Source organism: Cibotium barometz, chromosome 56, assembly GCF_041138505.1.
Source record: "Cibotium barometz isolate CiBa-2024 chromosome 56, ASM4113850v1, whole genome shotgun sequence".
NCBI lineage: Eukaryota > Viridiplantae > Streptophyta > Polypodiopsida > Cyatheales > Cibotiaceae > Cibotium > Cibotium barometz.
In genome coordinates, this window is record NC_141101.1 from 26711258 (window position 1) to 26728409 (window position 17152).

The window sequence follows — 17152 nt, forward strand, 5'->3', positions numbered from 1 at the left end:
CAAATATTTAGAAGCTTGGTGACAAAGTCGGTGAGTGTGGATGAAAAGGATGACATGGTGACGAAGTTGGTGAGAGGCACCCTTCGACCCAATACAATAAAGGATAACATGGTGACAAACTTTGTGAGAGGCATCCCTTCCCACGAAAGCCAACCCTTTCCCAATACTTCTAACACACTCAAAGAAGAAGGCATACATCAACGAACCAATCCCCTTCCTTGTGCAGCTTTCTAAAATCAATGATGCTGCCGTGGTAATGTATTGTACGCATTGGCATCGCCCGGGAAAGCAAAAGTGCCGTGATGAAGCAAAGAATAAAGTAAACATCATAGATTGATAAAGCATCAAACTTCAAAAGACTGAATAAAAGGCGTCAACGTTCTTTGTATCACGTCCCATTCTTCCTTGAATTGTTTTTTGTTTTTACCAAGGCGGCGTCCACGCGGTCCTTTGTATCACCCACCACTCTAGTCTTCATCTCATTATGGCAGCACCAACAACGGCAATACAAGCTGATGCTGATCTTTTGAGGAAGGTATGGCGGACGCCGGATGTGCGGGAGATGCTCACGAAGTTGTGGAAGGTAGGTCTGCATATAATCTGCATTGCATTGCTCCGTGACGAAAATGTAACGTGGTCGACGATGATTTGATTTGACGTAGAGGGCGGATCTTGGAATAAAGCCGGACACGGTAAGAAGCATGGCTGACCAGATTAGCCGGTTGGCGGGCGGGGCGCCGTTGGTGGGCGTGGGCGTGCAGGCCGCCATGCACATCATCAGCAGTATTGCGGCCACCTCCGACAACCGCGTGAAACGGAGCAAGGTGCAGAAAGAGGCCAACAGAATGAAAGATCAAGTACAGAAGCTGGCGGCCAAATTGTCATCGGCATCTTCATCGTCACTCGGGTGCGAGCTCTTGAATGAGGCCGTGGTTAGCCTGTGCTGCGAAGCTTGCATTCTGCAGCAGAATGACGACCGGTATGCTTTTATCTTTCATGGGAATTTTCAAATTTTGGTAGAGTTTTTTTTTCTAACATTCTTCTATTTTTTTTTTGTGAAAGTGGTTGCAACTAAATTCTTTTTTTTAAAAAGCAATTTAATTCTATCTATGTGCGTATATCATGCGCACGTGCATATATATATATATATGCACAATATATATCTATCTTCTATATATTCTATTCACCATACCATCCTTCACTCTCTGCTGCCAACTCCTCTAAAACTATCTCCTCCTCCTCTAACCATCTCGCAGTAACGTGTATAAAAGTGCATGTGTATATCTCTTCCAACTCCTCTAAAACTATCTCCTCCTCCTCTAACCATCTCGCAGCAACGTGTATAAAAGTGCATGTGTATATATGACATACACACACATATACATACACGCAAGCCTCTTGTAAACCCTTCACTTTGCTGAGTGAATTGTGAACCTACAACAGTAGCCCATGTTATATTACACACACACACACACACATATATATATATATATACATATACATACACACAAGCCTCTTGTCAACCATTCACTTTGTTGAAAATAGGTGAATTGTGAACCTACAATAGTAGCCCCTATATTGACCTCCGAAGGGTTGATGGCATGGTACGTGTGCTCTCTCTCCAACCAACAAAACCTTTTTTTCCACTTGCTCCTCCTCCATGGTAGGTTAAAGTAAACCCATCACTTGCTCCTCCTCCATGGTAGGTTAAAGTAAACCCATCACTTGTTTTGCTTGCCTTCAAAACCGACTGAAGACATAGACATAGTGTCAAATGTTTTGGGCCTTGTTTTGCTTGCCTTGAAAATCGATTGAAAACATAGGCATAGTGTCAAATGTTTTGGGCCTTGCTTTGGCAAGATACGAGTAAGAGAACCAAAATTGTGGGTTATCCTTTCTATTCTTGTAACATAGAACCTTCACATATTTCTAGATTAGTAACAAAATGTTGTGAACTTTTTCCGTCTCCAAAGTTATTTTGGTTGTGGCTTTATTTATCTTTCCTCCATCTCCATGTCTTGCCCTCTCATTTTTTTCCTTCCTAGCTAGCCTATGGAGAGTTCTAAGGAGAAATAACTATCAGCCTTTCAAGCCAGTAAGTACTCTTTCAATTATCACAACCCCCACCATATACTATGTGTAAGCTCTACCATATCTAGGCTTCTTATTAGCTGTGTTTATCATGGGCAAGCTATGTGCTTCCACTTTGGGAAATTCATTATGGCAGTCAAGTTATGTTTTGTCTCATTGTCTATGATGAGCAAGAGAGAAGCATATATGTGATTGTCTATGATGAGCAAGAGAGAAGCATATATGTGATTGTTTTTGTATAATTGGCTTCTATCCAAGAAATGTAGCCATGTCATAGCCTAGTAGTCCTTCAACATCAAGCCTCCAACCTAGTTTTCACTCTTAAATAAGAGTAGAACTACCTATGAGAAATTAAGTGATACCTATCAGCTCCCATAGCATATGATAGTACATCCAATTTCCTATATATTCAATATTAGCTCTAATAGCATGTGATAGTACATCGAATTCTTCATATATTATTTTAAAAAAAGACCCTATATATATGTAGAGAGAGATGTTTGATGGAATGGCCTACCAAAATTTAAGGTTCATGAAAATTCCAAGAAAATCCAAGGAAAAATTGGGTGGTTTTAGCTTGAGGTTTGAAATCTATTTGTTAAATAACCAATGCACAAATTGGCTGATTTTTAGCTTAAAGTTTGTTTGAAACCCCCCCAAAGTAAGAAGTCCACTTACGTGAGTGCCTAGCCATCTACATAAACTTAAGCATATCTATGAAGAAATTAAAGTACCTGTAGACAAATACGGCCACATACATAATAATAACACACTTAGGCTTATCCATGAAGTATGTATATCGAAGTACGTGAAGATATAGGTGGGTTTCGCTAGATCTTTCCATCCAATCAAAGGCTAAAAATTAGATACAATGACCATGCAACCCTATCCCAATGAACGTCATGAAGGCATGCATGTCCTAATGCACTGTTGAGTTAGAGACCATGAAACCCTAGCCTAATCAACATCACAAAGTCATACGTCCTATATCACGAACCCCCAATCACCTAGATTTTTACACATGTGACTATTGGGCTCTGTAGTAGTTAGGCGAGCCCTTGGGAGGCCCCTCTCAAGCCCTAAATTACCATAAAGGATCTCCCTTAACATGAGCGACATAATCCAACTCTCTCGAATATGAATTGTTTGATCTAAATGCTAGCCTCATTATCGCCAAAATCAAATTCTCCCTCTCCTATCTAGAGGAAGAATGGGAGAGACAAATTCTGAAAACTAGCTCAAGAGTGAAGTAACATTCTTCAAAATGTTTTGAACCGCTCTAAAACCATCCTCTTGTTAACGGTCCATTCCCTCTTATCAACAACTGCAATTTGGCTCTTAGAGAACAAAACTAGATAGATCCTCAAGTTCATATGCTTTTAGATAGCTTTTCGATATAGGCGCCAAGCTATGTCTCTTTACCAAATCACCTATTTCAATCCACTTACATGAAAGATAAGATGCATGCAAACTCTATCAGGGAGATGCAATTTGTAAGCTATCTCATTAATCATTTTCAAAATTAAATAATGACCACAAGATGACATAATACCAGAGACAGCTTATAGAATTTTGGACCCATTACTTCAAAACCTTAAGTAAACCCATGATTGACCTTTTTCCAAGACTTCAGCTTTTCACTTTTGACTGACATAGAATTAGTCTCTATCTTGCATACTACATATGCTCTCTCTTGTAAAATGTCACATCTCTTTTATGTTATTTTAGAAAGTTGTTTTACTCTCTGAGCTCACCTTATTGTGGATCCTTTCCAATAACATATATCAAAGAAAAACCCTTTCGTAAGCTCACTCTGATGACCTTTTTGTTAGAATACATGACAACAGAGTGATTACAACAAGATTGACACCAAGAGTATATACTAATGAACAAGTGGTTACAACGATCTTGTTTTTTTCCACATGCATTGAGCCAATATTCTTGAGTGACCATAGTGTGCCTCAAATGGCTGTCATGAATACAACATCACGGGGTTCTATTTATGGGGCCTTGATTGTGTTAACCCTACTCAACTTGTGCCAACTTGATAAAATTAGGTCCATGCCCATGGTAGGCAGCCCACCACTTGCTAGTCTATGGCCCCAGAAACTAGTTCCACACATGTATACAAGCTACTGTCCATGTGCCCAAGCTAAGCCAACTTACATAGGACCAAACCCCACCTAGTCAAGTATACAACTAATCATCATGAACTATCTCCAGACTATCTCCCGAGGGAGCTCACAACATGAAGATGTCTGTGACATCAAGCACACTAAATCTAACACTTTTATCCCCATCAAAGGTGATTAATTGCAAAGATAATTCAAAGAAGAGAAATCCACATAAATCGTAGATCCATTTAAAAATGTCTCTACTTCTTTAACACATGTATAACATCATAAAACTCTTTCTCACATGTTCAAAGATTGTCTATTTTGATGTGTTCAAAATTGTTGTATTCAATATTCAGCCCTTCCTTGATTGCCTATTCTGACATGTCCAAAATTGTTGCATTCAATATTAAGCCTCCTTTTTTAACATACAAAGGAATCTTGAGCTAAGATTTTATAGGAAGCTTAGCAAAAATATGCCAAAGGTACTAAGATTTATTGCAGATTAGTAGAATGAAAGTGCTTATGGATAAAGAGACTTATGCATTTACTCTCTCACTCTCTCTCTCTCTCCTTTTCTCTCTCTCTCTCTCTCACACACACATATAGAGAGCGAATTCAACTATCAAAATTCAAACACAGGCAACTCAAATGACATAAATTGGCCATAGAAAAGTGGTGTTCAGCTTGGTAGCCACAAGAGAGAGTAAGAGAAGAAGTGCATAGCAAATAAACAACTTGCGGCGGTGATGCTTTCTTGTAGTAGAAGAAATCTATGTAAAATCCCAGTAGCAAATGTATCTTGGATTGAGAAAGCAATAGTGCCCTTTGTTGGGAATTCAATAGCATTATAGCAAATGGGCACCACTCAAAACTGCACCCGTCACACGCATCTCCAACATTTGTTTAAATAAAAAGAGTTAATGTAGTAACAAATAATTGCACATTATCTCTATAAACTACCAAGTACCAACTCCCACAGGAGGGGCCTCACCTCAAAAAGAAGGCCTCTCATACCTTCACAATAGACCTATCTACAGACAATGGCATCTCATGCATAGTAGGGCAAACCTGTTCTTGTGCAAAAATCTCCAATAACCACCACCCCAAAATGGAAGTTTTTTTGAGTGGTGTTTTTCCTTTTCATAAATCTAGCCCAAGGGTTTCTAAAGTAATAAAAGTTCCTAATAAGGGAACGCTTACATGCCACAATTACATTATGGATTTTCTAACCTGGCCAATGCACCAAAATTAAATGTGGAGTTCATCAACATGAAGTCAATATCATCATCATGTGCATTCACAACATGCATCCATTATCATGTGCATTTGTAACATGCATTCCTAGTAATTATATCACCAACGCGTTTAATCACATGTTTAAATTTTTATGTTGGATTGACTATGGCAAGAAAAGTGTGGGTTACCATGCGATGAATGAAGTGACGTAGATAAACTCATGGGCCAAGTGGGTAGTATGGCCCTTGTACAGGTGACTACAAGAAAATAGCTTTGGACTAAATGAGGTCAAGCTAAAAGATGAGTTCAAGGGCCTGCATATTTTATCTACTTGAAGCTTGATTAGGAATTGATTAAGAGTTTTTGACTATGATTATTATTGATTCTCTCTAATAGTAAGTAGTGCATTGTTTTTGTCTTGATTAAATACATACTTAATTTTATGCTTTGTTCCTCCTTAGATCCAAACTTGTACCTCTTCCACAACAAGACAAAGCACCTACAGACGCGCACAGAGACACGTTTACTCAACTAAAAAAAAACTTACGGGCGCGTCTATTTGCACGTCTATTAGCGCGTCTACAGACCTGCATCTAAAGGCGCGTTTAAAAGGTAGCAAACAGACGCGCTTATAGACGCGCCTATAGACGCGCACACAGACGCGCATATAGACGCACAAATAGACAGTCGGGGAGAAATTTAAACAAAGGTAGACGCATGTATAGACGCGTTTATACACGCAAACAGACAGACGCATGCATAGACGCTCAAATAGACGCTTCTTGAACAGACAAACGCATATATAGATGCGCTATAGAATATTTTTAAAATTTTGTGTGCTTTAACAGAATGCTGTATATGTTATGTATGCAATGTAGTAACAGGAATCCCATTTTCACATTGTGTAATTCAATTCTTACCAGCCAATCGCATTTTAATTAGCACTCTTGCAAGCACGTCTATAGCCGACATTAATTACAATTCCAAATAAAACATTATAACTCCGAAACGTTTAGTTACAAGGCATTAATTGATAGGTCAAAAAGTGCTTGTATGTACATATAGCACGAAGCTAAGCCACGTCCTGTGGCTTCAAGTACCAAAAATAAGAGGAGTGTATATACAAGAGGCACGAAGCCAAGCCAGTGGGCTAAGTACAAAAAAGAGCAGCTAGCACTACTCCTCGCTCCCTTCTATGCTCCCTTCTCCGCCTCCTTCTTCCTCGTCTTCTTCCTCATCTTCTTGTGCAGGGTCCTGTAAACAAGGGACAACATATATCAATGTATGAAAAATCAAATCTTTATTTATAATATTGACATTATTTAATTACTTTCAAATACCTCGGGGGACTCCAGTAGCCCGGATATACTACTCCTCATAGTAATCAACCCGTCATTATAGAAGTGCCTCCATGTATCTCCTCTCTGCGATGGTGGCGGTGGTAGGCTATCTCGACAATAGGGTACCGGCCCATGATATCAAGCTGCAAAATGACACAATTTGCGGAGGGGTTAGTACAAAGAAACAACCTCCTAATAAACTACATAAACAATATAATTTGAGATCGATACTTACAAACTACATAAACAATATAATTTGAGATCGATACTTACAAACTGGGCCTCCCATGATTCAACACTCCCTGCTCCAAAATGCACGCTTCCATATTGCTCAATTTGGATCCTTCGTGCCTCCACGTGCTTTAGACTGGGTTCCTCCTTCGCTGACTTCATTGCTTTCTTCCACTCACGCTTGTGAGCGGTGTGGGGCGGGCCCCTTGGTGGTGACATCTCTCGAGCCTGGCAAGCTCCGCTAGTGCATGCCTCTTAAGCGAAGATCTTTTATTGCTAAGTATCGAAACAATCTTTGACTTGGCCCATTTATCTGTGAACTCAACATTGGGGGGGTTAGGATACCTAGAGCGAACAGCAGCGAAGGTCTCATCAGCTAACCTCTTTGGTTGATCTTTGTAGTGAATAAAGCAATCTCTATAATTGTTAGCAATTACAGAGCGCATGAAGGCCATGATGTCCTTCCCCCGTGCATCCATCAAGATGCCTCCTGTCTGAGTGATGTCATAGTAGATCGTACCATCACACGGAGGCACGTCTAAATCATCTGAATCATTCTCGTCCCCACCACCACCCCTCCCAAAGCACTGTGCCATGCATCCCCCACCGCTCTCGCTGCTACTATGCGTGCTACTGTGTCGTGTCGAGCTAGTACGCTGGCCACCTGAAGCTACTAGAGAACCAAGTCTCGACTGCACGGGAGTACGCCGACGGCTCTGCGAGGCAAAAGGGCCTCCTGACAGCATGGGGGAAGGGACATAGGACGGCATGGGGAAAGGGTCTCGGCTATGTAGCCGGCTGGGCTGTGTTGACTCCATTGGGGTAATCTCAAAAGATGTGGGGTGGGGGTGGTTTGGAGTCTGTAGTGCCGACTCCTGGTGGGGGGTGTTTAGAGTACCCGTCATGTAGCCGTATAACTCCGTAGGACTGGGAGGGTGTCCCAAAAGGTTATATAAGTCCCGAAAGATGGATTCCCGAGGATCAGGTGAGCCTGAAGTGCTTCCTAGCCACATGATGAACTGGAAAAAAGAAAAAAAGAAGATTACTGATGAACTGAGAAGAGAAAAAGAAGAGAAAAAGAAGAGAAAAAGAGAGAAAAAGAGAGAAGGAAAGAGAGTAGAAAAGGCATACACAGCGGGGATAAAAGAGAGGAGAAAGGAAAGGAAAAGAGAGGAGAAAAAACATTAGGACCTCAATGGAAGGCTTCTTGGGCCCTTTTATTTGGCAGTTTAAGGAGTCAAACCTTTTCTCTTAAGAAGAAACATTTTAATTAGAAGCTTCAAAACGGCTACTTTATTCGAATTTGAATTTTGGGGGGAAAATGGAATTTAAAATCTAGCGGACAAAACCATATCATGTAACATATCTATGGAAAGCTCTTGATGCGTAGATCACGGATCTATAATCTCCGCTCAAATCGGAGCTTGTATGTCGAAGTTATGGAGGTCTGAAAATTGTAAAATTGCTTCCCCCCTTTTTAGGGAAAAAAGTGTACCCTTTGACCACTCTTACATCTCTCTTACAAACCCAACATTTTAGTCCACATGGCAACCCCCCATTTGGCTATTCCTTAATCACCTTGATTAGGCTTGGGCAAATTAAGGCCCAAGAAGACCCCATTCACTTCCTAATGAGGGGATAAAAGAGAGAAAAAGAGAGGAGAATACAGGAAAAAAGAGGGGGATAAAAGAGAGAAAAAGAGAGGGAGAATAGAGGAAAAGAGAGGAGAAAAAAAGAGAGAAAAAGAGAGAAAAAGAGAGGAGAATAGAGGAAAAGAGAGGAGAAAAAAAGAGAGAAAAAGAGAGGAGATAAGAGAGAAAAAGAGAGACGAAAAGAGAAGGAAAGAGAGGATAAAAGAGAAAAGGAAAAAGAGAGGAAAATATAGAGTGCAATCTATTTTTTCAATCATGCTTTCCCTTTCCATCATTAATGCAATCCCCTTCTTCAATCATGTAATCCCTTTCCATCATTCATGCAATCCCTTTCTTCATTCATGCAATCACTTATTTCCATGAAAGGAGAGGAAAAGAGAGGAGAAAAAGAGAGAAAAAGTGGGGATAAAAGAGAGGAGAAAGGAGAGGAAAAGAGAGGAGAAAGGAGAGTAGAAAAAGTGGGGATAAAAGAGAGGAGAAAGGACAAGAAAAGAGAGGAGAAAGGACAGGAAAAAACACAGCGTCTATTCGCGCGTTTAATAGCGCGTCTACAGACGCGGCTACTTGTTTCCAGCACAGAGTAGATGCTAAATAGACGCGCTCTCTCAGATGCATCTATAGACGCGCTCTGACAGACATACTATTCTAAAAAGACGAAAAGGACATGCGCCCGATGTGCCTGACACAAAAACACAGTTGTTCTACCAAAAACATTCGTTTCAAAGAGAGCAAAGGACGAATCAAACGAGAGCAACTTTCAAAGAAGATCAACCCTAAAGAGACTTACCTTGGATAGAGGTATGGAAGCTTCTTGTCCTTCTTCAAAGCTGCTTCTCTTTCTTCTCTTCCTTGTTCACCCTCTTCTCTTGTGTGCTTGGAGATGATTGTGTAAGCCTGTAGATAAGTGTGGGTGCTTGAAGATAAGTGTGGATGCTAGGCTATGGATCTGCTAATAGCAAAGAAAGCCCGTTAAAAGTATGTGAAGAAAAGCAAGTGCGCTAAAAGTAGGTTTGAAAATGAAAATCGCATCTACAGGAGTGTCTAATGTCGCGTCTACTATCGCGTCTAAAACCGCGTGTAATTGCACGTTTACAACAGTTTAGACGCGCCTATAGATGCGTACCACACAGAACATACACGGCTTTAGACGTGCAAATAGACGCGCCACAGAGTTTTAAGATTAAATATTTGATACAAGAGCAATTTTTTTGGGTTGTTTATTTGTAGGATGTCTTCATCATCAACAAGTAGCTCCAGTGGGGATGAATCCCTCCGTATCCACCATCGCGAAATGTGGTTAGAGCAAAAAATCAAATGTATGTGTGATCGATGTCCAGGAAACATGTATTGTGCACACAGGATTACACTCAATCACATCTCAAAGTATGGAGAATGGAATGCGATCGTAAACATGGTAAGTGTTAAAGAGTTAAGGTTGATTGAGATACCTATGGGTGTTCATATGTTTGAGTTATGATCCCAATTTAATTTGATACAGGATGCAGTGCCACCACCCGCATATGTTGCCCTATGCTCGTCGCTCGTGAGGAGGCAAAGCGTCAGCGATATGAGGTGGGATCTTCAGGAGGGATCGTTACGGATGCATGGAGTGATGGTGATAGTAGCCCTCCGCCATTACCTCATGAAGCCGTGGAGGAGGAGGTGTTTGATGATATGGTGCGGGATTTATATATCCATCAATCCGAAGGGAGGGATGATAGCATGGAGTAGGATGATCTTTTTACCGCAGCATCGACTCCACTGTTTGAGGGGTGCACATTCTCTGTTCTACGTGCCTCCCTTGAGTTACTAAACTTGCAAACCATCTATGGATGGAGCAATGCAAGTTTGAATGCATTACTCAAGTAAGCTTTAAAGTCTATTTTGCAAACATGGTGAATTATGCTAGTGGGTCAATTACTTGAATGCTTTTCCTCATTTATGGTCTTCACGTGCAGGCTATTGTGTAAAATGCTTCCAAGGGAGAATAAATTACCGACCTCAAGAGATATGGCAAGGCAACATGTGACCTCTCTTGGAGGATTAGATTACAAGCGCATCCATGCATGCGTCAATGATTGCGTTTTGTTTCGTGGACTACATAAGGATGCAAGAGAGTGTCCTACTTGTGGAGAGGCAAGATATAGAGCAGATCTCAAAACTTTGGACGTGCCTCGTAAGGTTCTGTGACATTTTCCCATAATCCCTCGCATCCAACATATGTTCAAGTGCAAAGCCATTGCAGAGCTCATGTCATGGCATTCCTCCCATATCGATCAACCGATGGCAAGTGGAGAACTCCCGCAGACACTCTTGTGTGAAAGCATATTGAAGACACATGGCCAAGCTTCAAGGAAGAACCTAGGAGCTTGAGACTTGGATTGGGTATGGACGGTGTGAACCCATTTGGTCTCAAAAGCACCTCTTACAGTGTATGGCCAGTGATATTGGTGAATTATAATCTTCCACCCTCTATGGTGATTAAGAAAGGACATGTTATGATATCCCTTCTAATTCCAGGGAAACATAAAGTCAAAAATCCTGATGTTTATTTGGAGCCTTTGATTGATGAGCTAGAGATACTTTGGAGAGGTATCGAGGTGCATGATGTGAGCAGGCCTCCCTCGTCTCACGAGACTTCAACTGCAAAGCAATCTTGATGTGGACGATGCATGACTTCCTAGGCTATGGCGAGTGTTCAGGTAAGCATTGCACTTCTAATTATGAGTAGGCAAAGGATGTGGCACCCTAAACCCACCTTCAACTCTTAATTGTGTCTATTGTTCAGGTCTCATTACATCGGGTTACCATGCATGTCCTGTTTGTGGTCCTTCGCTTGTTGCCTCACGGGCAGACGCATTGAATAAGGTCATCTATGAGAATCACCATCGATTTTTCCCACCTGATCATCCTAGATATGCTGCCCCTTGGAATGAAGTCCTCCCACAATCACTCACAGCGGGAGATTGGATGAGAATTTGGGACGGTTCCACGACTCCTCCACCACTTGGCATGAGCTGGTAAGGGTTTGTAACTATTGTGTGCTATATTGGCAAGAAATAAAGATTGCCCGCTAACACCAGCTTTTGTTTAGATACTCCATCTTTACTCATTTACCATATTGGTCCCACCTCAAGATCAATCACCTGCTTGATCCCATGCATATCTTCAAGAATGTGGCATCTACCATTTGGGAACATTTGAATGGGACACGAGATTCCGTAGGCATAAGGGAGGATCTACGTACCACAGGGAGGATGCGTGAAGCTTGGCCACAAGAGAGACCAAATGGGCATGTTTTTTTTACCTCGTGCACCGTGGAGGTTATCAAAGCTAGAGATGGTCGCGGGTGAAGCGTGCTATTACTACAATTCATACTCCCACTGGATGCATGAGGTGTTTGAAGGGAGCCTTTACAAAGAGCAAGAAAAGAGGTGTAGAGCAATTATATGGCTTGAAATCTCATGATTGGCACAAGATGCTCCAAGTAAGTATTTTATGTGCATAATATCTTTTTTCTTTCAAATTTGTGAGTGAATTAGAAGCAACTAATCAACCATTCCTCGTGTGTTTAGTTCATACTACCTACTAGCATTTCTCGTAGTGCATCGAAGGACATGAAAGATTGTATTTACACGATGGGCGAGCTTGTGAGGTACTTTACATGATACAAAATGTGATGCGTATCAATGCTCCATGCAAGGTGTTCATATTGCTAATATGGTGTACTTTTTCATTTCTAGGTATGTGAGCTCAAAGGAAATAGATCCCACCACGCTTGAGAATGCTCGAGTTATGTCAGTGGAGGTGGTTTGTTTAGTGGAGGAGACATTTCCACGTTCTATTCTCACAAGCCAACTACATCTCATAGTGCATTTGGTGGATGAGATTGCTATATGCGGTACTATACATGCACGATGGTTGTTCTTCCTCGAGCGCTTCATGAAGACCTGAAGGGTTTCATGAGACAAAATGCAAGACCCGAGAAGGTAGCATGGCCAAGGGTTGGTTGATACAAGAGTCACTTGTGCTATTTGCTAATTTCAACCCGTTCCAAGGTTGTTGCTAGTGCATTACAGAAGTTATGGTCATTTTCCTCATACGAGTATATGTTGTGTAGCCTACATGTTTTGGAAAACCAAGAAGCTATGGAGGTTTTCATGCAAGTAGCTTCAAGGAGTGGGAATGAAATGCATGCAGAGACTAATGTAGAGCTACTGAAAGGAATAGTTCCCTTATGTGGAGGTTAGTTTTCATATAAACCCTGCAAACTATATTCAAATAATGCTATGGATTTTTACTCTTTTATCCTCGTTTTTTGAAATCAATCTTTTAGTAGAAAAAGTAGATCCAACTTTCTATGCATGCCCCTCTAAGAGAAGGTCCAAGTATGCGAAGAATGGGGGATTATAGGGCAAAATCTCCCCCTTCATGCTGGTTAGCCAGTCAGCTTGCTCATTGTGAGGTATTTTGGGGTATTTTTCCTTTACCCCTACTAAGGGGTTTTTACAACTTCATGTCCATCCCCACATGGAACCAACCCATTAGCAAAACCAACTATATACAGATTGGTTGGGCCAATAGATCATCTTAGCATGGTTCAAGTGGTGGAAATTGCATCACTTGAACACAGGCAACAAGGAAGGGTGATCTTGGAAGAAAGGCTCAATCTAACTGACTACCTTGTTTAACACTTTGTGGAAAAGGCTAGATATTGGTGAGCTGCCCATGCTTGAATCTATGCAACATTATGTGTCTAGGGACCAAAACTTCTTCATTGTCTACTAATTTCTATTGATCCTCCTCCTACACCTCTAGGAGTAGGATCAATATGTCATCAGAGTAAGGAAACTTGAAACATGTTATGCATAGACCCAACTAGGTGGAAACTTCAACTCCATATCTATTCACCTCATTTGATGAGCGAGATGATTGGGAATGGTAAAACATTATCGAAGACTAGTGAGGAGCCACGCTAGTGTTGAGCCTATGAGCTTGTTGATTCCAAGCTCACCAACTTGTAGATCCAACCACTAACTTTATACTTGAGAGCCTATGTTAATATACTTGGTGATTGTAACTAGCTTGAGTGTTACTAATCCATTTCTTCAATGACTCTAATATAGTTGCGTAGTTTGTAGAATCCACTCTTTTGAAGTTTCTCTCTCAATTGCTTAGTTGATATTTCTCAGTTGCTCAGTTGATATTTCTCAATTGATATTTCTTAGTTGCTCTCTCAATTTTGAAGTTCAGATAAATTCCCAACTTATGAAGGTGATATAGAATCATGCATATTTGAGTGATTTATTATATGTGTTGTATATATATGTCTATGTATATACGTATATGTATTTGCGGGTGTATACATCTATATATGTACGTGTATACATATGCACATACATATATGTGCATATGTACATACATATATGTGCATATGTACACACTAATATGTTCATATATGCTATATGTACATACACATATATGTGTGTGTGTGTGTGTGTGTGTGTGTGTATGTATGTATGTATGTATATGAGTGCTTGTGTGTGTGTATGTATGTATGTATATGAGTGCTTGTGTGTGTTTATATCTATATATATGTATATGTACATATATGTATATACGTTTACATATGCATTTACATATATATATGTACATACATATACATATGTATGGACATATATACATACATATATGTGCATATGTATGCCCTTATATGCTCATATATGCTATATGTACGATATGTATATAAAGTGTATACATGTATATATGTACGTATGTATTACATATGCATTTGCGTCATAATTAATAAAGATCCTCGTTAATTTATATGTATGCCTCATCATTTTCCTAGTATAGTATGCTAGGTGAAAGATTATGATGTATATGCATTTACATACATGTATAGTTCATAAATGTATACATATATTAACCATTTACCTTTTTATGGATCTTTTTTTTAAAAACTTGTCAAACTAACTTGGATTACCCCTGTAGTTTCAAAATAGCCTAAAAGAGGTATAGCTTTCAGCTCACAAGGATAAGGTTCGTGGATTATACTCAGATTCAAGATCAACACCATTCATCCTTCCTGTTGTTAACATGCTTGAGCTTCGATTTATGGATCTATGGAACATTAATGATGAGCTTGACAAGATTGATTTCATGATCACATGAAAACTAAGAGCATTAGGCTTGTACAACTGCTGCGAATCAATTGTGCACCTTGAGGTCATAATTTATGTCTTGAAGTTTTTTAGAGCTTTCTTGTCAAGGATATACCTTGTCATTGTATTCATGTGTCCCTATACTTTGTACTTAATTATGAAAAGAATGATTCTTTTCCTTGCAAATTAATTGATCGGTCAAAATTTTCTCCTTTTTTATTTTGTCTAGAGATAAATCATCAACAACTCATGTCATTTGGTATTGGAGTGTTGCAATGAAATAATTATTCAGCTTGCAACAAGTTTTCGGAGGCTCCATTTTCTTAGACTACAATACTTTCCTAAACTCGAGGCATTGCCCTCCTCCATTGGCAACATGAGTACTCTAGTAACTCTTGAAATCATTAGTTGCTATTTCCTCAAGTATTTGCCACACACGTTAGGGAACTTAGTGGCCATTGAGGCTCTTGAAATTTATGATTGCATAGCCCTCATGGATTTGCCTACATCTATTGGAGATTTTTCTACTCTTAAGTCACTCAAGCGTAGTTACTGTCAAGAACTCAAGGAGTTTCCAGGCACCATTGGTAAGTTGACCATCCTGGAGACACTTCATATAAAAGCATACAGTGGAATCAAGGAGTTTCCATCTTCCATTGGCACATTGACTCGCTTGCGAGTCCTAAACATTGAATATTGCATTGCATTGAAGGACTTTCCATGTTCCCTTGGCAACTTGATTGGCTTAAATGACCTTGACCTTAGTAGTTGCTATGCACTTAAGACGTTGCCATCTTCTATTTGCAATCTAGGTGCCCTCAGCACTCTTAGCCTTGAAGGTTTCCATGGACTCATGGAGTGTCTACACGACAATCTACCAACTTTTGGAAAAATGTTGCACCTAACCAAGAGTGTCTTTCCTTGAGAAGAGGGTGTAATGGCTAGTTTACACTATTATTCTCACATCTCTACACTTCTATTCTCATTGTTCTTTTTCCTTTTAATATTAACTTAGATGCGATGATGGCCTCAGCAAAGTGTCACTCTCTTTATTTATTTAAACTATGGCCATGTAATTGTAATAGTTACTATGACAACAAACCCTATACAACCTATGGATTTGAATTTGTGACATTTTTTAATGGTTACAGACCCTGGATCATCAATGCAACATGTTGCTCATTTTTTTTTTACAGATTAGCTAAACATTGTTGTGATTTTTGGCGACGGTAAAGTTTAAATTTTTTTCTGTTTGGGTGGAAACACCATATTAGATAATTTGGGAAAAATCCCATTCCCATTTGAAAAATGGGAGCATGGTGAACTTGTCCAAAAGTTTGTCAAAACCCCCTCATGTGACATATCATCGAAAGATCTTGAAGAGTAGAATCTAAATCTATGATCTTCGACAAATCTGGAGTTAGTATGTTTAAGATATATCCAAAACTATATGGAGTAATTGATTCCCAAAATGTGAGATTTTTCCAAAATTACCTAATATTGACTTTGGAGGAGAGAGCTCCTCGTATTGCTGCTGGGTGAAGATCTTCTCCTTGCTGCATGCCTGAGTGCCTCGTTCTTCCGGCCCTCCTGTCCGCCTCACCACCACACAACAACCAACTCCTACCACCACCGCCAGGCCCGCCCACCCACCCACGCACTAGCGCGCCTCCACGCTACAGCCCTCCCTCTAGCCATTCACCTCATCCCTCCTCCTCTCTAGCAACCCCTGCCCACCTTTCTTTCTACCACTCGCCTTCCTCTCCCTTCTCTTCGTCTTATCGGCTGGATTCACAATGCTCATCATGCTCGATCTGGCAGCTTTGCACACACATCCAACAAAACTTGCTATTAGAAGAATAAACAAAGAATTAATCAATTTAGATCGTATTTCTCAATTCAAGCATACACTTCTTAAATTGACTTCATAAGAAGCTTAGCAATACATCTAAGGATTCACTTTTATCATCAATTTTCGTTTTGGACTAGTTTAACATTGGTTTGGTAATAAGACAGAAATGTGTCCGTGAGGCATATTTATGTCCTCACCTACCGACCAACTTTATGGAATTATTTGGAACACATGGATAGTGAAAATCCAAAGTTCTCTTTTTTCATGTCATTAGGAACAAATAGGATTTTTTGGGATAATATTGGTAACCTATATGCTTGAATTCATAAGCTAAATTACAATCGCAATTCAGAGCTGTTTGGATTACATTTAGATCAAAATCTTTAATTGGACAATTTTTCATTACTTTCTAACGTTTTTGGACGTGCATGGCTTCACAAACATATCTATGGTGTAATATAATTTATCT

At 40.0% G+C, this 17152-nt stretch overlaps 1 protein-coding gene across 1 annotated transcript; it reads left to right on the plus strand.

The window, feature by feature from the left end:
- Positions 1–410: 410 nt before the first annotated feature.
- On the plus strand, positions 411–7841 carry LOC147607076 (uncharacterized). Its single transcript, XM_086791487.1, has 3 exons — positions 411–583; positions 663–1016; positions 7668–7841. Exons 1-3 carry the CDS (start codon positions 485–487, stop codon positions 7839–7841), a joined length of 627 nt encoding a protein of 208 aa, XP_086647613.1. The 5' UTR covers positions 411–484.
- Positions 7842–17152: the final 9311 nt, after the last annotated feature.